This window comes from Colossoma macropomum, unplaced genomic scaffold (assembly GCF_904425465.1).
Source record: "Colossoma macropomum unplaced genomic scaffold, Colossoma_macropomum, whole genome shotgun sequence".
NCBI classification, from domain to species: domain Eukaryota; kingdom Metazoa; phylum Chordata; class Actinopteri; order Characiformes; family Serrasalmidae; genus Colossoma; species Colossoma macropomum.
The window spans coordinates 15,877,609-15,903,042 of NW_023494787.1; the positions used below are offsets into that span (position 1 = coordinate 15,877,609).

Genomic DNA, 25,434 nt, shown 5'->3' on the forward strand with positions numbered 1-25,434 from the left:
TATTTCTAACAGCGCATTTCTATTGTTTAATTAATTCATTGTTTCTATTGTAATGATGGTTTGAAGACAGTTACTACAGATCCATGACTGCAGTATCATATTCCATGTCCTAGCAGTGATGTTAGTTATCCGCCTTCCTTCTGTGTTCACAAGCTAAAAAAAAAGTCAAGAAAAAGAAAATTCGAAACAGCCAGAAATCCCCAAAAATCCATCTTAAAGCAATTGTAGCTCTTCCCACCTTAATGATACATCATCAGAAGGGAATTGTCCTAGTCTGTAAACCAGAGAATCTCACTCCAGGGACTATTGTGGCACAGCTGTGCCTGTGAGCAGGCATAATTACAACAGATGTAGAGATGGTTACACTTTACATTTTGTCCAGAGTGTCTCTTTAAGTACCTCCTTATATGTACAGCTTTGAATTGTTCTTTGTTTTTTGGAAAACATCTTGACTTACACGTCTTCCAGACTTTAGACAGACTCAAAATGGAGCCTGACAAAATGGAGTCCCCTTGCACCAGCTCTCCCCGATTAATCATCGCTAATGAGCCGCAGACCCTGGGGAATTCAACAAGAATCAAAACAAATTAATTGGGAGCAGTGCAGGAGATTGTAAAGTACTCATTACGTTTTTTTTTTTATACTACTCCCTCTTAAACATGGCAAACAATAATTCCCTCATGCAATCAGAGCCGTGGTTTATGAAATCAAACATACTATTGTCTTGGGAGAGCTGCTCTTTTGACAGGCCTGTGATTGAGTGCATCTATTATCCTTCCTCAAAAGAGACACGCTGCTCTGCATGAAGCAGTTTCGGCCTTTTCAGAGGCCAGAGTGGTCAGGCTGGCCCATGTTAACAGTTGCTGCTACTGTTGTCCCATTAGGCTTTGTTCTCATTCAAGGCTGTGTTCACTTTACGAGCCTTGTTGCTCAATTCTGATTGGTTGTTCAGGTTTGATCTTTCTGGCTTGATGGTTCACATTCGTGTGTTAATTTTTGTAAGTGACCCTCATTAGTGTGAACAGAGGATCTACATGTGCACATTTTCAAAGTTAAAGTGCCATCAACACCAGCTAATGAAGACACATGAGTTTTGATTTGGCACTTTTCATTACGATTACATTTCAAATACATTTCAGGCTCTCCAATCTAGGACCACATATAAAAAAGTGGCACATAAATGGTCCATGGATACTTTTTGAGGTCACTGTATATTGGTTATACCTCAAAAAAGCTTGTGAGAAATTATTTGTAATATTTGTATGGATTCATGTGCCACTTTTACGAATACAATTTCAGCTTTATTATTATACTAGCACAGCATCATTAATAGCTTTTTCAGTAGTACAATGCACACAGTACACACAGCAATACAAAACAGCAAAGTGGAGCAGTGTAGATAAATGCTAAAGTGAACCATGTGACAAAACATCAACACACCCATGCTATAAACATGTCATGGATGATTACCATTACCAATAATTTTCAAGACAGCTTATGTCACATGCAAATTTTTGCTTAGTGTACTCTAGTTAGCCACCATGACATCAAGTATTATGTCAATTCTCATGACAATTAACAGTAACGGTAACATGACACTTATTATTATTAGACAAAATCTGTCAGCACATGGGGAAGGGTCAGAGAAATCTGAAGATCAAGCCCCTTCACAGGCAGCAAATCATGATTTTTTATTTGTCCAGTTTATGAATATTTTATTTTTATTAGTGGAACTGAAATTCGCTGTGTTTTCCCGAAGATGATTACCCAGGTTTTTCATAACTCCTTATTCTATAGTAGTATTCTGGAGATCTTTTATTCTCATTTTTTGGCCTAATATAATTCTATAGATTGGCAGTTAACTTTTCTTTTTGCTAACTTTTGCTAGCATGCTGACATGAGCTAACATTAGCGTTACATAAGAAGAGTAACATGGAACAGAGGAATAAACATTAAAAGACTCTTGTGGGTTGTAAAGTTGGTTTCATTTTCAAAAGTACGATTTCATTCTTCAGTAGTTTAAGTAGGCTAATTCAGCATCATTAATAGTAGCTAAAAAATCTGCTCTAACCTTTTTTCATGTGAGATGAACGCCTTTTAAAGCTCATAGAACATGTTGAAGCCACTGATAGGTTAGGGACCGTTGACAAATTACATCGCAAATGGCAATCATCGAAGGCCAAGCACAAAACTCTATTATGAAGACTTTGAACCACCACAGGCCTTTTAGCAGATGAATAATGGCCAGTCAGTCAGTTTTTGGAATGTCCTCTATTTATAATTATTGTTGCACAAAGAATGGTAGCGCAAAGTACAATAATAAATCCTACTATCTTTATAATATGTGGTTAAAACAGGCATGACGCCTTACGTCCCCTCCAAATAGGTAGAGCCATGACACTCCAGCCACATGTGCCATGTATACAAGCCTATGCAGAATGGCAGGTGTGATTCAGTTCACGCACGGCAGAGAGGCGAAAAGCAGCAGCCAGAGAAAGTCACTATGATTACTACTCAGCCATAATCCCTTTTCTCTGATCTCTGCTGATTTTAGTTTAATATTCCTGTGACTTTTTTAGAGGAAGGAATTATTCAAATACAAGCGCTCAGTGGAAATCTCTTCTCCACCTGCAGGCATTCAGAGGGAAGTTGTGGAGGGAGGCGAGGGAGGGAGAGTGGGAGCGAGGGGGGCTATGGGGGGAGGCAGGAGGAGATAAATCACAGGAAAGTGCTCAAATGCCCTCTGAGGATTTTTTCCCCGCATGTTTCTCTCTGCGCAGGGGTGGTGCTGGCCATCTTAAATGCTGGAGGTCATTTCCTCTCCTGCCTTGTTAATTTACGTGCAGGTGGCGTGTGCTGGCCAGCATTTAGAGCTGCACCCTCGAGGCCACGGAGGCTTGAACTCTGATCCTGAGAAGCTGCTAATAGCAGGCTGATAGCGGCTTCACTTTGGATTTCATTCCACATCTCTCATCTTTCCATGTACTGTATGTCTCGTGCTACCGTGGGTCTAATTGCGTGGAGACCTTTTCGTGTTAAATGAATGATTCGGCAAAAAAAATGAATTTACACAGTTTTCCACTTACCCCAGATTTAATGTATGGTGTCCAAATTTGGCTTGTTTAGTTTAGCGCTGGAGCTACGAAGCTAACATTGGTAACAAACACTACAAGTCAACAGACACTCTGTGCATATATCCTCAAAACTTCTCTAAACCTGCTCAAACTGCATTCAGGTCTTCATTGAGGTCATGTAGCCTTGTTGATGTGGTTTAGGACACAGTATGACAGTATGATAAGATAACTTGTGCACTATCCTAGTGGTCACCTGCACGTGGTTTCAGCAAGTTGAGAGACGTTTCAGACATATATGTACAGAAAAGAGTTGGGTGACTATTGACTTCTAGTGTTTGTTGGCAGTATTTGCCTGTAGCTCCAGTGCAAAACTAACTAAGCAAAATTTGTACACCAAACATGTCTCAGCTGATCAACTACATCTGGGATAAGTGGAAAGCAGTATAAATTAGATTTTTCACTGGACAATTTCTTTAAAAAATAGATCTAGAAATCTTGAAATTAGAATTCCACAGTTTTAGGGGTCTGACCATTTTTGCCATTCACATGGATTTATATTCAATTCCTGTGCTACTTAGTTGCTTTGTGGCAAATGCACAATTAAATGTGTTTAATTTATCTGAAAGAATAATTTTTAAAATAATTAAAGGTTATTTTTGCTGTCTGAAGTCTGCTTCCTTGGTTTTGTACTAGAACTACAGAGCTCATTAAGCTCATTTAGCTAACAAGTAATGAAACTTATGCCTTACCACTTAACATTGTGCAGACTGCATGCTTAAATCATCACACACTTTCCTCAAATCACATTTCTGTGAGTGGCTGAATAATCCCAAATAGATATTGTATGATAAACTGTGATCTATGAATATGGACAAAGGTAGGTCATATGGCCAAAAACAGTAGTAACAGCAAAGTATTTTTCAACTTCTGTATATAACATGATGTCATACACTTTCAAAAAGCACATACATGAGTTTATTTGGTTTAAGGTAAAGGTGTGATGATTTACTGTGTGATGATATAGGCATGATTTAGTTGCTATAAGCTCCCCTTAGTTACATTAACCTCGCAGCATGTAGCAGTTTTGTGGAAGTGCAAATTTAAAGAAGCATGCTTATGTATTTCCAAGTGAAACTAGGTATCAGTGAGGTTCTCTGAGATAGCTGAGTATTTTTGTTCAGTGATAAGTGAGGGGTGGTGGGAGGGGGAGGAAAAACATGATATTTTTGATGAATTTTATTTTTCTTCACCTGCTGGTGAACGGTGACATAATCAAAACTAGGCAGGCACAAGTCACTACATTCTGGAAGAAGATTTGACAAGAAAAACAAGAATAGTGTCTTTTAGATTGTTTAATTCAAGAAATGATGGTTAATATAAATGGGGCATGAACTAGCAAGGTTAAAAAGACTTTGAAAAGGTTGACTTTAAACTGCAGGTTATTATTCAGATGTTAATCTTAAATGGCCAATATCTTAAATTTATATTTTACATAAGTGGTAGTTTCCTATTTATGACATTTGTCTCAGTTTATGCACCAAAAACAGTCATAATTAATTTTTACATCATTATTTTCCAACTTCTCTTTACCCCTTAGAATTAAACAGGCTGTTTTTGTTAGTGTGCCTTTAAGACTGGCATATGTTAACATAAGATAGCTGATTGGCTGTCCTGTGTTGTGCCTCGTTCAAAATGCATTTGGGGCTGAAACACTTCAGACGACTTTAATGTTAATGGGTAAGGCTAAACTAGTGTAGGCTGAATAGATGGACCTATGACATCACAAAAACAAAGAATTCAAAACAGGCTGTTTTTCAGCTTAGTTTCCATATGTGGACTGTATAGACATGGATACTGAATGTTAAGCAATGTTTAAAACTTTGGCAACGTTTACATATCAGATCAAAATCTTCTATTAAAAAGTAAAATAAATTGGGAAATAAAAGTGAAGAAGTGAAGTGTGAACTCAAATTAGGTTTAAAGGCCTGTATATGAGCTCATCTCATCACCACAACTGGGCCCATGCAAGCCCGCATAAGTACATGAAGATGTATCTGACTTTAGCTTAAGCTGCTGTGCAGGCTAGTGCTGCTTTGCAGACTGAGTGCGTGTGGCTGGAGTGCGGATGGTTCGGCTGGAAGATCAGGTCCAGCATGGCTCCTCCAGCTTTCATCCTCGGCTAGCTTTGTGCCGGCGCCAGCCTGAGCATCCACAGCCTGGGAACAGTTGGCCCTGCTGTCATCACACAAACACAACACAATGAGACTAAACCCGCTTATGTACTCTGACAATGTGCAGCTTGAAGCCCTCTGCCAGCTATCTGATTGAGGTGGCGCTCAGCTGGAGATGCCAGTGCTGTTGCCAGTGTGGAGGCTCCAAGAAGATTTAACATCAATATCTGAGTTTCTAGAGGCTACCTGCAAATGAGTTTACCAGCAGTCTTAGACAAAACGACCTCATTACATTGAGTTTTGTGAGAGTTGTTTAACACAAACACAAACAAAATCAGTTGTTTGTCACCATTCTGTCATTTCACTGACTGAGTAAATATTCCAAAAGGGGTTCTTTGGAGCGAAGCCAGAGAAGAGTCACTTTTGGTTCCCTAACCTTCCTCAAACCTTTCAATGTGTGGTACTTTAAAGAAATCTGTTTGAAAATGAGGTGTGTGAAGAACCTTTTCAAATCTTGAAGAACCTCCACACAAGATTCTATACCACGATTTGATGTAAGCCTGTGAACATTAAGGGACAATTATTCCTCTATTTATTTATGTTAATTATACTTAATTTAACTTTAAAACATTTTTCTCAAATCTGTCCTTTATAATCTTTTATATGTCATTTATAATTTATTAATTAGTTTGTATTTTTGTATTAGTTGTATTTTATTGTTTTTTTCCATAAAGTCAGATTTATATTAATATTTTAAATGAAAGATCAAGCCTGTTTTGCTCATAATGACTAGTAGTTTAATATACTGTAATCTATTTACAGTAATTTCTTGATTAAGTTATCTACCTTGAGATTTGACCACCACTTTTCAAATGCAAGGTAATCTGGAAATAATTTTTATTATAACTTTATTCTCAATGTTACACCACTTTCGCTTTCATTAGAGAATCATCTACAGCTCTGTTCATTATTCTGGACATTTCTCACATTTTTACACTTTTACAGCTTCCTGCAAAGTTGTTGAAATCTGTGAAGCATCGTATTAGAGCTCATTTACAGATTTATGTTTAACTTAACTAGTTTTACATTGTTGAAAAGGTGATTCCAAACGTATGAATGGTAATGTACATTACATTACATTGAAACACCTCCATTTTACTTTTGCTTGATCCTATGTAATGATGTGGCATTAATGTAGAAACGTTGCAAGGACAGATAAGCCAGTTAAAGCCAATTCAAGAACACGTTAGAATCCATTATTTTTAAGAGTGAACTGTTTTTCCAGCTCTTCATGGTGTAATTCTCGCACTTACTGACTTAAAAGGGAATTCCACTTATTTTTCAAAATTTCTGCCTGATGTCTGGGACAGTGTTTATGACAGTTTTGAGATTAGCTTTTGGTCTTATCTTTTTAAATACATTCAGGGCAGAGAGGTACATGCAGGGCATTGTAAAGTAACATAGTACCCAGATTTACCTCTATTGTACCATCATCAACATTATATATCAAAACTTAGAAGACACAGATAGGTTCACATAGACTAAAATGTGTATATTTGCGTTGTAAACATTATGACCCCTGGTTCCCCCACCACCACTGTAGAAGTCTCAGTCAGTAAGTTTCTCTACAACACATCAAACCACTCTGAATGATTTATGCAGAAATTCTGAAAAATTGGTGGAATTCCCCTTTCAGGGAAATTCATTGGCTGCATTGTGAGATCAACAGCAGTCAAAACATGTTTTGTTCCAGACAAGCTTTTAAGTTCAAACTGCAGTACCAGGATATTGGCAAGTGCAGTGCCATCTGGAGGCAATTTACATACTGCAACTTCACATGCTGCCACTTTCACTACACCTCACATTATTACTCATCTGTCTTGTTCTTTTGCGTTTCCCTATACAGTAAATCCCCACAGTATGTTAATTAACTCACTAAGCATCTGAGCAGTGGAGATTAATGAACCACTAAAGATTCTCTGCAAACAGTTACAAGCATATAATCTACACAGATGAAAACATGCAGGTAACACAGACGACGCATGAACCTACAGACAGGTCTGTACTGTCTACTGAGCGGCGCACACTGAGAAGAGCACGTGTACATTTTGGGCCGACAGATGAATGCCAATTAATCACACGGGCAAACACTCCACAACCCAGCAGACTGTTTTCCCTCTGCGCTTCCCCTCGATGTGGCAAATAACGGGCCTGCCTGCCACGCAGCCAGACACTTTGTCAAACAAATATGATCAAAACAAAACTAATGACGTGTAAATTGTTTATGATGTTCATTGCAACCAGAAGCCCCCATGAGTGTGTGCCTGTGTGCGCGTGTGCTTGGTGGGAGGTAATCACTGCCATCGGCTTGACATAATCAGGAGGAAATGAATATGAACATTTTACATCATACTTTGACTTGAGTCGCGCAGGGATCTGTACACATGTGATGAAATCACTGCCATTCGCATGTTGCGAGTCACCGTCGATGAATATTTGCAGGTGAAGGGCACAGCTACGGCCTGTAAATTGCGTTCATGTGAAATAGAATAAAATGGAATTGCTTCACAAGGGTTCTCCGTAATGTTCTGTCTGGAATGGATTCAGGCGTGGTGAGGGAGTGCTGGTAGCAGCTGTATGACAAGAGCGTGTAGAATTTTTGGTAGCTCTTTACTGCAGGGCAGTGATACCTACATAGTATTACTATCCAAATAAAAACAGGTATCTCCAAAACAGCAACTTTACAGGAGAAGGCAAAGCGTTCTTAACTTTTAATGTAAGTGACTGTTAAGAGATTTTATTCCAAGTGATTTTTGAGCATTTCTATTAGCCCATTTATCATGACATTCTCAAACAATGTAAAAATAAAAATCAATAAAAATGGACATACTTTTTTGGACACTCGTGATAGGCTCATAACTTACATAACCCTACATAAACATTTATAAAGGCTTATTCCAACAAGTGTTGTCTGTCATGAAGACCGCTTTTCTTAACATCATTGTCAAGTTGACATAACAAGTCAGTGGACTGATTTTTCTGACACTGGGTCATGACACTTTTTAGGTGAAATGACATAGCATGTTATAACACCTGACTTTGTAGCTTAGTGTATATTGCAGAGACAGAGACATGCTGCTGATGATATGGCATAGCTTAAATCTTACAGTAAAAATTAAACTCACTTTACTTTTGTTCAACCAGGTTAACTTGGCAACAGTGGCAAAACATGACTATTGGAGCTAGGCCATATCAAAACTCAAAAACAAGGAAAAAACACCTTTACAGTGATGCTACTTTCTGCTAGCACCCTTATGGGATTTTAGTAGTATGTTAGCATTAAGGTAATAGCGATACATGTAAACATTTTTTGGCTGTTTGAGATTAAACATGAACATTTGAAGCTTCTGCGTTTAATTTGAAGCCTCTAACAGATATATTAATGTATAATTCACTTTGTAGAAAGTTTACAGTGACTCTTTATGAGCACTGACATTGAACTGCTGCTGTTTTCCCATTTCTAACAACTGCTTGAAGTGCATTGGTCAGGTTACAACACATTCTCACAGTCAGTGACTGTCACAAAATTGATCTCACTAAATGTAAATCGAAACATGATTGGTTGATTCCTCTGTTACTTCCTAATTATGTTAGTTCTTCATCTCACATGTTAGGCCTTCTGTTCAGCTCCTGAAGGCCTAACCATTGGGAGAGCTAACTTGGCTGTATCTACTTAAAGAGAAAGATTGGATTATCTGTTTTTTTTTCCAATCAAAATGTATTATGTATGATAATTATAATAAACAAACATGAAATCTAAGTTTATTATAATTATCACACGTAATACATTCTGTATGATAACAAACATAAAATATACGTTTTTTTTTCCTCTCTGGTGGCCTGGAAGGCCTCTAGGGTTCCCCACTGCTTGGTAAGCTATGTCATATTATCAGCATGATGTCATTTGACGTCAGAAAGTGCCAAAACACAACAATATCAGAAAAAAACAACAGTTCTCATTGACATAGATGTGATGTTGACATGCAACTTTTATGACAAATTATGCATATTAGAATATAAATAAGTGTTTATAAATGTTCATGTAGGTCCGTGTCAGTTGTTATGGAAGGCTTATGTATGTGTCATGTAGCTTTATGAGAACTGCCCTGCAGTGTAGCATAATTGAATTATCTGCAGGCCCTTTATAAAGGAGCCATACACTGTATGTCGTTTTCCATAGATGCTGTGAATGCTATGTGTGAAAGAGCACTGCATGATAAAGACTGTCATTTGCCAACGCATGTGCTACAGACTGCAGACACTGAAAGAAGGAAGAGAGGCAGATGTTTTGTAGCATATAATAAATTTGTACACTAACACACATGGACCAGCATGCAGGGTTTAACCTCTTCTGCTGCAGAGACAGACTGCATGCTTGTGTATGGGGCTGAATCAGCCCGCGCCTGCTAGGCTGTCACACGTACATGCAGCCAAACGGCAGCATTAGCAAGCCTAATCCCACAGACTCAGGCAGGGTGTCCGACTGCTGAGAACAATAACCTTCCCTACACACATACACACACACACACACACACACACACACACACACACATTCATTTGACTTCAGGAGGGATGCTTAGTCTTTGTTGGCTGGTAGTGATGGTAACTGAAATGTTATTTTTGACAGACTGGTTCAGAATAGGATTGAAGAAGGCTGTTGCTCTACTATATCAGCAGCCACTGAAGCACTGCTAAGGAAAATAGACCAGAGTTTGCTTTTTATGCATACATATACATACATTTGAATTAAGTGTGATACTTTACTTGAACCCTGCTACATATCATTGACATGACCGTGCCATAAATGCATCATGGCAGATATTAAACACTATAATGAGTCATCCAGTGATACAACAGTGTCATTTTACCAATACCAGTAATTATCATGACAGATGCTACAATGTTTGATGTCATGACAGCCAACTATGGTACACCAATTAGCAATTACCATGTGACATAAGCTGTCATGACATCAAACATGGTGTCACCTGTCATGCCAATTACGTCCTGTTGTTGGATTACAGGACAAAATGTGTCATGACAACGTGTGGCAGTATATGACACCTGCCATAACATGTCAATGTTATGTTAAGCTTGAATCAGCTAGTTTTTAGGGGAGACAGTGCTAACTGTGTAGGCCCATTATTACTGCCCAGCTGTCATAATCTGGATGACAGAAGTACAATCATTAACGGAATTAATATTTATTTTTTTTTACTTTTATTAATTTTTGTTCCTCTAACAAACAAGGCTATTAGACCTCACCCTCCCTCGTCACAGCACAACTGATTGGCTGTAATGCGTTAACGAGGACAGACATTCCACTAATTAACTAAGAACTAGAAACACAGTTATTAGGATGATATGATGACTATGGTTCTAACTCTACATTTTCCAGTTTGACATTCCACTTAAAACGCCTTTTTTCAAAAAACGCATTTTGGGGGCGGGGAATTCATACTTAGGCATCCATTTGAATATTTCAGAATGGAGAATCCCAGATAGCATCTTAAGGACTATTTCATTTTGTATTAAATTCTATTAAATTTGACCGCTGATACAACTTCACACCTTTACTCCACTACCTAAGTTAAAGACTACAGCTAACAACAAAAAAAGGCCAAAGCTGGGTAACATTCATCCGTTAATGATTTTAAGCCATCAATGTTAACTTCACTAAATCAACACTCATTTTTAAGAACATGGTCTACACTAATTTCCATGGTTGTGCTACCAATGAATTGTGAAAAGACACACCCTATTACAGTCTGAATGCTATAGAGTGAAGAAGAAAAAGCACAGACTTTTATTAAAAATATTCAAAACTACCACACAGCAAAGAAAGCCATTGTGTCAACTCTAACTTCATTAATGTTACACTTTCAAGCTATGTTTCAAGTTTAAGTTATGTCTTACCAGATACTGAACGCCCCCAGAAACCAAAGTTATGCACTGCGGACACATCTAGTTCTGGACACATCTAAGTAAAACAGTGAATTTGTATATCTTCTTCAGCTCTGTTGGAAAAGAATCTCACATTGCTCCTCATAAAGCTGTTTGAGAGAATGCCACAAGTGTGTAAGGCTTCATCAAGGCAATTTTACTTTTAACTTTTAACCCTTTGTGCTCTCTGCAAGACCAAAGTCGTATGCCAAAATTTGAGCAACCCCGGTCAAATGATATGTTTTGTTGAAGTCAAAATAAGATAATATATGTTCTACAGGAAATAAACTTGAACATGTCATTTTTTTTTCCTGCAAATTTTAGTGCACCGTTTCTATTTATTGACCGAGTTTAACATAGTGGAAAAAAAATTTAAAAAAAATGTAAAATGCACCGTAACCTTTCCACAGGCCAATTTATTTTTTACCCAATATGTTAAAAAATTCAGCAAATAAACAGTAATTGTGCATTAAAATATGCAGATGTGCAAATGTGTATTCTCTGTTGAGGATGTGTTGACTAGTTTTATCCTAGAAAATCAACAAAACCATGTCATTTGACCAGGGGCACCCAAACTGTTGCATACAACTGCAATACTGTATGTGTTCTATTTGTGTTCTAAATCGTGAAAAATTAGGAAAACCATCGAAACTTTTGACTTGTAGTGTGTGTGGTCAACATAGATGGAAGTAAAGTGAACACAGTTTTGCACACATTTCCTATGCAACTGTGCACATTCCCCTTAATATTACCCTCACTCTGATAGCCTGTGTGGCCATGTTGATACTGATGCAATTTGTTATGTCTGGGGCTAAAGAAAACACGAAATTCTTCGACACAATCTCACTGCGCTGGAGATGGATTTCCCCCTCCAGGAAGCGATTGAACAAAAGGAACATTCAATATGTAATTACCTGCCATAGACACAGTCACGCTGGCGCGGGGAATTCAATATACACCCATGACACTTCCAGCGTAATGTGACAGAAATAAATGTTTGCTTTGGTAGGTGGCAGACGGGGGGCTGGGTTCATGGAGGAGAAACACGAAGAAAAGACCTCACATTGTTCATCATGAAGAGCGAGGGAGGGAAGATGGCATAGCCAGACGTTTTGTCTACTGGACTCCAGCCGTCTGTTTATTTTGTCTACTGGACTCCAAACGGCTGCTTGTTAATGGTGAAGTTTTCCTAAGATGTTTTGGTGCAGAGTTTTATTCCTCTCTCTCTCTCTCTCTCTCTCTCTCTCTCTCTCGCTCTGTATTTCTTATTCTTATTAACTGCATGGGTGCAATTTATTTTGCTCTGCGGCGATGGAGGTGGCTGGGAGTGGGGGAGACTCTGGACGGAGCTGATAAGCCCACACTCACATTCAGGCCTGCAGGAGGGACCAGATTTACCAGGAAGACAATGTCCACTAGGTCTCACACCGTTTTACACGCACACTCACTCACGCACATACACAAACTCCTTCAGAAACCTGCCACATTTAGGCTGATAAACTTTAAAGGGCCTGTATGCTACATTTTTCTTGTATTTTATTTTCCCCTTGAGGTTCACTTATAACACTTATGTGGTTTCGAGTACCGAAAAATGGTCATAATTCATTTTTACATGACCATTTTCCTTCTCTTCATTCCCTTAGAATTAAACAGGCTGTTTGTGTTACTGTGCCTTTCAGAGTGATATATGTAAATGAGCTCTGTTCTGACTGGCTGGCCTGTACTGTGCCTGATTCAAAAAGCAGCACAAGGAACACTCCTTATAACTTGTGGAGTGGACGGGCGGGGCTAGAGTCATGTAAGCTGAACAGGGCATAAATGTAAATGAGTTGCTTCTTGTGACATCACAAAAACAATGAATTCAAAACAGGCTTTTTTAGATTTTTTTAGATTTTTTAGATCGTTTTAGATTCCATATATGGACTGTATGGACTGGAGAGTGGACAGTATGTTTTGTTACCAATGTTTACATATAATTAATAATATTATAGATGTAATAATAATATAGATGTAACTGCTTTGCTAACACTTTACTCACAATAACTTCACTTATGCTCAGCAGGAACACCAATACTATCACAATAAGAGTCCCATATAATTCTACTATTAAATTTACATTGACTTGATTTAATCAAACACTAAAATATTTATTAAGCACTATGTATTTATACTACTACTACCAATAATAATAATAATAATAATAATAATAATAATAATAATTGTTATTATTAGTAGTAGTAACACTTCATTTGGAGTGTTCTTTGTAGATGATTTTTAAACTCTTAACAGATTATCAGTAACACATCAACAACATATCAGTGAATTATCAGTAGTGAAGCATCTGAATACACTGAAGTACATATCTTGTAGATGTTCTGTTGATGCATTACTTACATTCAGTAGATGTGTTGTTAATAGTTTACTTCCATTACACAAAACCTAACCTTACCCAACCTTACCCAAAACCTAAGCCTAACCCTGGCCCTAATCCTAACCCTCATATGTTTTTGACAGTTAGTGAGAGTCTGTTGAGTGTTTGTTTCATCTAATAAGACTATTCAAAATAAAGTGTCACCTCACACCCAAATACAGTAGTAGTAGTTGTTGTGACAGAGCAATTACTAATAAAGATGTGCTGAAATTAGTCTTTAAGTTATGCAATTAAAATTCATATTTGGAAAAAAAGGGGACACTTTTTTTCCCAAGAATTTTTTCAAGTGGTCCCCCTTGTAGAAGACCACCTAGTTAGTAGGCCCCAGGCAATTTGGGTTTAAAAGCTCTGACCTGCCCAAATGAATTCACCAAGACAAATTCCTTGTACGTGTAGCACACTTGGTGAAATGAAGTGATTCTGATTCTGATAAAGGACACATACCAATTCTTGCAGGGTTGACAGTCTGCATTACCCACACAAACACGCACCTGCTCACATGGTCAGCTGACAGAGTGGAATTAAAAGGGAGAGTTAAAAAGCTGGGCAATAATGTAACACTATTCCTCTCTAGTCGACTGTTTGTGTTTATGTCTGGAAGCAGACAGTAGCAGCCAAACGATAAGAGAGAAAAACGATGGTGCGCACTCTGGCGTCAGGAGCGCGGAGACGTCTATAAACTAAAAGAAGCACTGCACTGTCGGAATATGACAGCCGATCCATCAGGGAAATAGAAGCTCCGTCTCCTGCACCAAGGAGAGCAGCCAGAACTTTTATAAATAGCCCTGCGTTTTTAAAAGAAATTGGAAGTTGTCAGACATATGCTATCCGCATCTTCTTTTTTTCCTCAGGATCCTCTGACTTGGTCATGTTGGTTGAACATGATTGAAACATCAAAGCATACAAAGTAGGAGAGTTGAAAGGCTACCTGGAAGGGAGGCTGGTGTTATACTGGCCTCAAGGGAATGTACCCATGGCCTCGTGTCTGGAGGCAGCAGCATAAGGACAAGGAATCAGTGCAAAACGCTGATAGTGGCGTCTGTGTTCCAGCTTTAGTCGGTGAGCTTCGCCGTGGTGTGCGTCACCCTACTGGTCAAAGAAGGACAGAAAAGAAAGAGGAGTTCTCAATTTCATTCAGAGAACCCATAACTGCAGCCACTTCAAACATGAAGTCTCAAACTCAATCACTATCTCTATGGGAGAACTTTTTTTTTTTTTTTGCATATTGTATTTTTAAGTAAATGGTCAATGAGGAGACATACAAAAAAATGAAATATAAATTGAACTTCAAAGAGGCAACATAGTGTATCTAATTCAAAGAATGGCTGGCTGAAATAGGCAAGAGAGGCGGATGATTAAAGCTGAATATCTCCTCACATGGAAATGTCAGGCGGTGGGATGAGAAAGTGTGTGGTTGGGAAGTAGCTGCAGGCCTCGGACCCAAGCGTGCTCCGTGGAGCTGCGGCCACGCTTTCATCTCCACACGGCAGCCGCAGAAGATGGGCAGAGAGACCTACACTATTAACCTTGAGAAAACTAGTATGGCCTCCTGAGTCCTGAGGAATGTTTTATACTATGATTGTTCAATCTTTTAATATATGTGCCTCTGTTTTTTCAGCAATGCAAACATTAATGTCTATATGGGTACTTTAGATATATATCATTGGAGAAAAATATTATTGTTTCTGCACAGGGAAAAAAATAATGAATTACAGTATTTAAAGGGCCCTTATCCATCTTTTTTATTGTATTTCATTTTTATTCCTTGAGATACACTTATAATAACGTTTGTGTGATTTTATGTATCAAAGGCAGTCATAATTCATTTCTCCATAAACATTTTCCAACCTCTTGTGATTCGTTTGAATTAAACAGGCTGTTTTTGTTACTGTACCTTTAAGACAGATATATGCAAATGAGCTCTATTCTGATTGGCTGCTCTGTTATGTGTTCCATCCAAAAAGCACCCTGGGTTGGAACAGTGCTTACAATTTCAGTGTGAATGGGTGGAGCTAAACTGCTGTATGTTGATTTGGTGGTTTTGCGACGTTACAGAAACAGTGAATTTTGTTTTTGTAGCTTAGTTCCCATATATGGACTGAATAGACTGGGGATTAAATTGTAGGTTTAACTTTAACAAACTTAATCAAACTTTTATTTCACATGAGTAAGAAAAAAATCTGTTTTCCACGATATGGGCCATTTAAAGGGGAATTCCACTAGATTTTCCAAAATTTATGCGTAAGTCAGTAGTTCAGATGTAAACAAAGTCATGTTTTGAGGTGAAAATGTGCACCGTAGAAAAACATACCAACTTGGATTTTTTGATTTGCACAATTTTCTACAACACATGCAACTATTTTATGAACTAACAAAAACCTACACGTCTTCTGAGTTTTTATATGTAATTATGATGCTAAACTAGCCATAAACCTGAAAACTAGGTTGTCTTTGGGGGATATTTTGCCCTACAACGCCCTGTATGTACCTTTCCACCATGAATGAATTAAAAAACCAAAACCAAACCGGAAATTTTAATAAAACAAAATCTTAGGCATCAGGCAGCATATTCATAACCATTTTATGTAATAGCTTTCTGTGGTGCAGCTTTTACAGGCATTAAATGCTTCAGATTTCTGGTTCCTTACACCACCACTACGAACAATTCTGACATTTTAAGGGTCTCTATAATAGAGCATTTCAATTCAAACCAAAAAAATCAGTGGAATCCCCTTTCAAATTGTTTCCCAGATAATTAAAAGCTATTATTAATACTGCAAATTATCTGTGGCCTTCACAATTACTTTGAGCAAATCCACATGCAGCAGTGTACAAACTCTATATATGTACATATGACTATGCCATCAGTTTTTCAGTTTCAACAGTGACCATGTTCAGTCTCAAGTTATGATTTTCAATTGTTATAGCCACTCTTTGAACGTTCACAAAGACATCACTAAAGGTCTGGATGGTTCCGATTTATTCTGACCCAAGGTGAAGATAATCATATCTAAAATGGCAATTAATTTGCTGTGGCCCGTCAGGGGAAGGCACGAAGATAACATCTTCACGCTCACAAGCAGTGTGTTTGTTATCAAATTCACTCAATTTCAACCTTACACTTTAGCCAAAAAGGCTTGCAGGAAAGCAGCGGGGCCTCAGTGAAGATAAACGATGCCCAACATGGTGTCGTATGATTTACACCATATGAATGGATAAATATTTCAATTTAAATGCAAAATGTTAAGGTGCTGGTGGAGGGGAGGAGGGCCAGTAGATCAATGCAAGCATTCCGTTACATGCCACTCCAGGATTCATAAATAATGCCCTACACAATTATTCCTGCTCAAATGAGGTTTTTAAAGCTGCCGTGGTAGAGTGCGTCTTTATAGTAATGTTTTTATTTCCTAAACCGTGTGTTATTCCTGTTCTTAATGTAATTGGTTCTGTCTTCTGGCTCATCGAGCTGACAGATATCAGTGGTGGGACAGTTTTTCAACATCTCTGTGCAGCACTGCAGCAGAAAGGCCTCAAGCAGCCTAGCTTTCCCCTTCCCTTTAAATCAAAGCGTGAGGCCCTGAAGCCTTCTCTGCCTTTAGGGTTGCATTCTGGGTATAGCTTTGCAGTTTTAAGTCTTACTTTGTGGATGTACAGTGTAACAAATGTTGGCCATACAGGGCTGTAGAATCATGATTACCTGGACCAGATGTGTCTGAAATGCTGAAATGGTAACCGAAATGTGGGCTGGCTGGACAGAGAGTCACCCAGAACTGGATTAGGATTCTCCACAGTGTGCCCTGCTATGAAGAGATGATTTAGATTTTTTGTCTGATAGAAGGGACACTAAGATCTAATCACTCAGTTGGGTAAGCAAATCCTAATGTGCTGTAGAGAGCAAGGGCCAAGTTCAAATCCAGATATAAAAACATCAAGAGAATCAAAATCAGTCTTATTGGCCTGATAAGAAAGACTTAGAAGCAATTAGATTTGGAAGTTGCTACATATGGCGCATGTTAAATAAATAACAACAGCAGGATGTATATAGGAAAAGACAACAGTATATCATCGCTGAGCCTATCATCACAAAACCTTGTATCTCCAAAATGGTAATTTAACAGAAGAAGGAGGCAACATTCATAACTTTCAATACAAGTTATTATAAAGAGATTTTACTCCAAGAATTTTGGAGCATTTCTATCATGATGTTCACACACTGTAAAGGCCATATTCCAAAAATTATGAAAAAAATTAAATAAAGAAAACAAAAATGGAGATAATAAAGGCTTTATTCCAACAGTAATGATATGCATTAATCAAATGTACAAGTGTACTTTGGTACAAATTTTGCCCTTGGCTATGTGTTAAAAGGGAATTCCACTTCCATCTCAAAGTTTGTGCCTAATTCAGTAAATGAGACGTAAGCAAAGCAATTCAGAGCGGTTGAATGTGAAATGATTCATTGTAGAAAAAAACACACCGGCTTCATTTTAATTACTGTCCAAAACAACAAGTGAAACTAAACATGTCTTCTGAGCTTTTATATGTAATATTGATGATAAAATAGTGGTAAATCTGAAAAAAAAGTTTTTGTTGGGTTCTGTTTTGCCCTACAACACCCTGCATGTAGCTCTCCATAATGAATGTACTTTAAAATGTAATTTTGGGCAAAACCTTTTCTCAAAATGATGAGTCGGGCATTAAACAGGGTATCCGTAATTGTTTCATATAGTAACTTTCTGAGTGGGAGCTTTGAGGCATTTAACTCTTTGGACACTTGGTTCCTATCACTACCTCTGTGAACAATACTGACTTGGCAAATTTCTCTAGAAAGGGGCATTTCACATCAGACCACTCTGAAGGACTTTGTTTACATCTCAGTGGTTGAATTATACAGAAACACTGGAATTGATGGTACCACTGTATACAATATTGAGACAATACAAATGCTGTGTTACACAATATAGCATGAAATCTCTACTTTATTAAACAAATGACGATTCACTTTTGAGCACACTGTGTATATTTATAAATATATATACAAAGGCAATCTACCTTTTACTGATCTACATTTTACTGATCAACATCTAGTTACTAATTAATTCCTTTTTTGTTCAATTTTATGTTATGATATGTTGATGACAGCATCTGTCCTGCATGGCCCTGTGGCCCTCCTCCAGGACCGCATGTAAGTGACCACACATAAGCGGTGCCATCAACATGTGGACACAAACGGCTAGAGACCTCGATGGTGTGTGCAGCTGGGCCTCGTGCTCTGCTTGTGCTGCACAGAGAGATTGTCCTAACAATCATATTTGTTTTTTTTTTTTAAATGAGCTTAATTATGTATCTACAGTGCCTCAATGCAGAAGCATAATGCAGCTCGATGGCATGTTAAAATAATAAACAAATGCATTTTAACTCACATATAAATCTTTTTCTCCGTCATGTTGGTCAGAGAGCTGTAAACAAAACCATTCACTCACTGTACTTCGAAGAATATTCGGTAAGTGGCTGCTGCTGAGTCTGCATTAATGTGGTCCTTGCAGAAGGCTGCACTAAGGGCTCAGAGAGGGCATTTATATATGAAAGTTGAAGTGGTTGTTGCATTTTGAAGGACAGCGTGGGATGTAATAAAGAAATGACCATTCCATCTAACTAAGGTCATTTCTACATTGAGAGATCCCTAAAAATGGCTAAACCCCATTAGTTTACTACAGTGGTCCTTAAACCTGGTCCTAGAGTACCAAAGTTTAGCATTGTTCCTTGCTTAAATAAGCCTAGTCCAACTAAGGAAAGGCTTCTATTCAGCTCATGAGTTGAATCGGGTGTGTTAGAGCAAGAAAAACACTACAACATGGGAAGGGATTCCATAGAACCACTGGAGTAGCCTATTATAAGTTTTTTCCTGACTTGCCAGGATGATGAAAACCACTCATTCCACTCACATAAACAAGATGCTTTAGTTATGTTTTAGAAATGATACTGAACTGTATGAACTTTTTTTTTCTGTTTGAGTCTCCCAGACCTCCATCTCAATATGATCAAAGCCCCCCAAACTTTAAAAATAAGTTAGGTGCCTGTAGCAGATTAGATTGTTATCCCCTTTCTTTTTTATTCACTCCCTGCTGGGCAACTACCTGCTGTGACCTGGATTACTGGCAATTGGCATGCCGCTATTAACAGCAGGTGAGTACTGATGTGTGCTGTAGAGTAACTGGCACTTTCTGTGAAAAGACTTTATTTTTTTTATTTATAGGCCTCAAAACTCTTGAAAATATTTGCTTTTTCCTTTGGTGTTTTAGACAAAGTATTAATCAAAGTAAGTGCTTAATTTCAGAAAATGTTTTTTCCACCTCAGGCTCTCAAATCAGATACTATATGAGCAATTTTTTTCTGAAATATAAAGCATTTTCTGCAACCCTATTACCAATTTTTAGGGAGATGTATAAACAGTATTTAAGAGTCTGTGTGAAGTCATTTTGGGTTGTTTCTGAAATGAACGCACAGAGTAACACATATTTTCAAATTATGTCCGAAACTGAAAGACTAAATAACTATAAAAATGGAGGTACAAGGTTTTGTTCCGACAGCAGCAATACACACACACACACACACACATATATATATATATATATATATATATATATATATATATATATATATAGATATATATAGATATATAGAAGGTGCATAATAGTTATGGTTGGGTAAAAAAGGAGCAACGATAAAAAAACTTAAAAACTAAAGTAGAAACTTATGGTTGGTGTAAAACTCATATTCAGCAGTTATTTTATTCACTATGAGATGTAAGTCACATTTCTGCAAAATGGACCTCACTAAAATTTTTACAGCTGTGTGTGTGCAGCTGCTCCTCAAGAATTGAAGAGCCAAAACAGGGCTTATAACTGGAGCTCAGAAAAAGGAGAATGTACAATCATTTTCATCAAACTAATAAATATTGTGCAAAAGACCAAAATTAATAAATAAATAAAAAGAAAAATGACACTTGAAAAAATCTGCTATACTGCATGTACCACATTGACCTTGGTTAATGTGAAGCCACACTTATTTCATATTTCGGCCCCATGAACATCATGTAGAACAGGAAATTCAGGCAATAAAAGAGAGGTGACAGTGATGATGACGTTGATGGCTATGATGATATCCCAGAAGTGTTTTGATGCCAAGAGATAAAAAACGGTTTCTTTCGAGCACAATGCAGTGCCATTTGTCATCGGGCAAGGACAGTCGTAATCATCCCTTTCACTTGCCTCCCCCATCGGTCTTCCCCTGCCGTGTATCAGGATCAATCTAGGCTCATTTATTTTAATCGTCTCCTGTTTTGCTAAACTGGCAAAGTCAAAGGAGGACAATAGAAACAAACCTTGCTCTGAAAACAAGCCAAAAACAGTAATTTCCCCCAATCACACTGATGCTATTCTTGTTATTTGGTGTTCCACATGCATATTTTCTGGCATGTTCAACCTTTAGTTTACACTTCATTTCACAACAAACATTGCTGCCTTCGAATGAATTATCAGGAATTTTTCCAGTAAGCCTTTATAAAACAATCTGTTGAAAATGCCACGGTATGTAAATGAGAGCAAGGTAACTACCTAAAACTTGGTTTAATACTGTCTTTAAACTTGGTAACTCAGCTAAGCCTGAAGGGAAAATAGACCTTCTCTAAAAAAACTGAATAATGACAATCAATAGTTAACATTTATAGTCTGCACAACAAGACTGGAATGAGCTTTTCACTCCAACACATTTTGGCAGTTGTAGGCAAGAGAGAGGGCAAATGTGGAAAAAGTGAGAGATAAGACAATCTACATGACCCTGTTGACTCTGAATCTTCTGTAGTCGGGAGCTTTTGAGCAGCACACAAGGGAGGCCGGTAGTCATGGTGTTATACTCTGAATGTCAACACTGAGAGTGAGCGCATAAATAAAAGCAAAAATCAAACCAAACAGAAACGCAGCATCCACTGAAGCAAGCCTCGGGCCATCTAGACTCAGTCATTTTATAAGGCATTAGTGGGGAATTTATAGAGTATCAAAACAACAGTGCACCCCACTCTAGTACTTTTTATGTGTGTACCACATTTAATGTAACAAATCAGGCCAAAGTGTTGCCTGATTAACCTAACATTAACATTTATTAAGTTTAGTAAAACACAATAAAATACATTTAAAACCTTTCTGTTGTTTTTTTTGTTTGTTTGTGTTCAAATCAGTGGTCCAACCCTGGTCCTAGAGAGCTACCTAGTTCCAACGACAATTTGCCTGACCAGCTCCAGCTAATCAACCTCTTTCCAAGTCCCTGATTGGCTGGATCAGATGTGTTAGAGTGAAGCAAGGAGTGTGGCAGCTTATTGAATACAAGTTGGAACTAAACTCTGCGGGAAGGCAGCTTTCCAGGACCAGGATTAGAGACCACTGGTTTAAGTTGTGCAACGTGCCATTATTTGTAATTACCTTCAATGCAACAATACAGTTATATACTTCATGAACCATGAACTTTATGAACCAAACTAGTTAGAGCTGAAATCAAGCTGGGTAGTGAATAGGACAGCTGTGGACAGCTAGCATGGTTTCCGTAAGCTCCATACAAAAAGAAGGTTCAAGGGTTCTTTAGTAAAGAATATGGTTCTATATAGAACTCCTACATGAACACTTTGCATTATTAAATTCAGAACCATTAGCCTACTGTGTTTGCACACAGAGGAATCAGACCTCCGCATTTAACCCATCCGTGCAGTGAAACACCCACATACATGCACACTAGTGAACACACACACTAGTGGCAGTGAGCACGCTTGCCCAGGGTCGGTGGGCAGCCCTGTTCACAGCACTCAGGGAGCAGTTGGGGGGTTAGGTGTCTTGCTCACGGGCACCTCAGTCATGTATTGTCAGCTGAGAGAATCGAGCCGGTGACCTTCCGGTCACAAGGCTGGTTCCCTAACCTCCAGCCCATGACTGCCCCAATTAAATGGCTTTATATAGAACCTTTTTGAAAAGTGTTCTATATAGCTCCAAAAAGTGTTCTGCTATTGCTACAATCTTGACATCGTAACAATAGAAGAACCCTTTTTGGTGCCTTTTTGGTTAGCTCATATGCTCTCGTTCAAACAGCTAACTTGCTCAAATGTTGTCTACATACACTTTATTTGATCATTTTCTAGTGGCAACACATGTTTATACAGATCTGATAGTCAATACTTTATTTAATGCATTAAAACACATAAGTGTGGACTGATAAATGCTCTCAGGTCTGTGCTTTGAGTCGCGACAATCCGGTGCAGATTTGAACAGTATATTGGCATAAAATGAAGTGCAGTATGCTGTCATGCACTGAAAATTGGAGGTCTGGCTACTTGAAACTACAGTGATGAAAATGATAGTGATTGTGATGTGTTTGCAATGATCTTGCGATAACTTTGTTGTCCTCCTTTGATAAATTCTGCTCCCACCTCTAGTGGATCGGACCTCCAAACGCAGGCAGGTGAAGCCCCTGGCTGCCTCTCTCCTATATGCTCTGAATTATAACAGCTCAGACGACCCAGACGATTTCGAAATGGGAGAACACTTTTAAAACCATTAGAATTTTTTATACCGTTTTATCAGCCTATCAGAAAAACACACCTCCAGGAACCAACATCAACGTTTTTTCGGTAGGGTACACTCTAGGAAGAACACTAGCTCTAGCCTATAGTACACTATAGTAAGTACACTGGCTAGTGTAGCTAAATGCAGCAGTACACGAGCACATTTAAAGTCACTGCAGTCAGAATGTGCTTAGAAAGGCACTGTTTTCCTTTCACCTAACTGCACAACCCTGACACGGCTAACGATAGACCGTTTGCCATTAGCTCGCTAACCAAGTCATAAAACTAGGGTAAAGAAGGAACATGACTAATACGCCCTGTCTAAGAGATACAGAACACAAGTCCGCAGATTGGAACGCGGCCGAAGCTGCCTCGGCGCCCGGAAGGCCGCAGCTGGTTGCTATGGTGCTTCACGGTGGAAAGGCTGCGGAGGGGGTTGCTATGGTTTCCAAGTCCCACCCCTGCGCTCTACGTAAGCACACGGTGAGTGCGTGGTACACAGAATCCGAAGGGCTGCCCATTGTACTGCCGCTCAGTGTAGATATCAAAGAACGAAACCTATAAAGTAGGTGATGTGCTTCGTCGTATTTTAAGTTATGCATAAAAATGGCTCGTATATGCTTCGTTAAGGAAATATGCAGCGAATTTGCTCTGTAGACGAGTAACTAGCTGTGACTCCGTGTGTTTTTTTCCAGGTTTGCTTGATGCTATCGCTAGCTAGCCAAATAGCTTTGGCTAGCCTGCCAGCATTGGCTGGATTGTATTGTAATGTGTTTGTATGCAGCGAATAAGCTAACTCTGCACTCTCGTCTCGCAATGTCCAGTTACTTTCGCACAATACTCAGTCCTGCTTCCATATTAGGCTGCACATTGGTTTAGCTTCTGCTGTTTAGCCAGTCTCCTTTGCTCAAACAGCTTGGATAACCGTCCCAAATATGGGAAGTCTTTTAAAATGAGGTGGGCGATATGGCAAAATGTCAAATCACGATACTTCAAGAAGTTTTAACTATACACGATATGTCACGATGTTTATTTTGTCTGACGTGATAAGTTAGAACAGACAAAGCATTTTTAAAAATACTAACAGAAACTATGAATGATCAATGATTTCTGTTCAGCATTTTATACTGTGTTGCACTAAATTCAATTAAACAGGACTAGATATGCTCTCTTTGTAATTATGCATGCTGTAGAAAGTAGAAGTAGCTTAGAGAAGCATATTGTTATGTATCATGATAATGAAAAATAGTGTCATATTGCCCGCCTCTAGTGGCTGCTGGTTATTAGCTCTCGGCATCCCGAATGGTTTCCTATTGGACGTGTTACCAGTATGCAGTTTTGCGTTTAGAAGGCACTGTTTGAAGACCTGTGTGGTGCAAAGAATAAAGAGCTATCTGAGATTGATGCTGCATGCCACTGTGTTACCTGGCTAGCAGTTTAGCTATGTAGCTAGCAGATTTAAACTATATATTAGGTATAGAATGAAGTGCAGTAGGCTGTTGTGCACTGAACATTGGAGGTCTGGCTACTTTAAACTGCAGTGGTGGAAGTGAGAAAGTGATTATAGTGTGTTTGCAATGATCTTGCGACAACTTTTATATCAACTGTTTTCCTCCGTTTATAAATTCTTCTCCCTCCTCCAGTGGATCGGACCTCCAAGCGCAGGCAGGTGAAGCCCCTGGCTGCCTCTCTTTTAGATGCTCTGGATTATGACAGCTCAGACGACAGTGATTTTGAAGTGGGAGATGCTGAAGGCTCAGGTAATCTATACCAATATGGACTGTACTTTTAAGTCCAAACAAAGATCCTGTCATGTATTAAAGTGGGGTTAATTAATATTAAGCCCTTGCATACAGTTACACTCCATTTACATTGCTCAGTGTCTGCTTTACTTAGAGCTATTCCTTTTATGATGTAAGTAAAGATTAAATTCAAGATTAAAATTCAGATTGTTATTGGTATTTGCCGACACACAAGGTTTCAGTATCAGTATCAGTATCGGTACTGGTATCATGACATCTCTAGTGATGTGTGTAGCCCTTGACTAAAAATAATTTGAGAATAAGCACGAGATGTTCTGAGTAAACAACAGTAAAACTGGTATGAATGAGCCTGTCTCTTGACTAGGGCTGCACGATAAATCATATT

At 38.5% G+C, this 25,434-nt stretch overlaps 1 protein-coding gene across 2 annotated transcripts in view; it reads left to right on the forward strand.

Moving 5' to 3' along the window:
* The first annotated feature begins 23,785 nt into the window (after positions 1-23,785).
* The window catches only part of phf14 (PHD finger protein 14), a 105,433-nt gene continuing 103,784 nt past the window's right edge, over positions 23,786-25,434 (forward strand). For both annotated transcript variants that reach the window (XM_036566244.1, XM_036566246.1), the window contains exons 1-2: positions 23,786-23,851; positions 24,930-25,046. In XM_036566244.1, coding sequence (XP_036422137.1) covers position 23,851; positions 24,930-25,046 — 118 coding nt within the window. In that variant the 5' untranslated portion in view covers positions 23,786-23,850. The remainder of the gene's footprint in view (positions 23,852-24,929; positions 25,047-25,434) is intronic.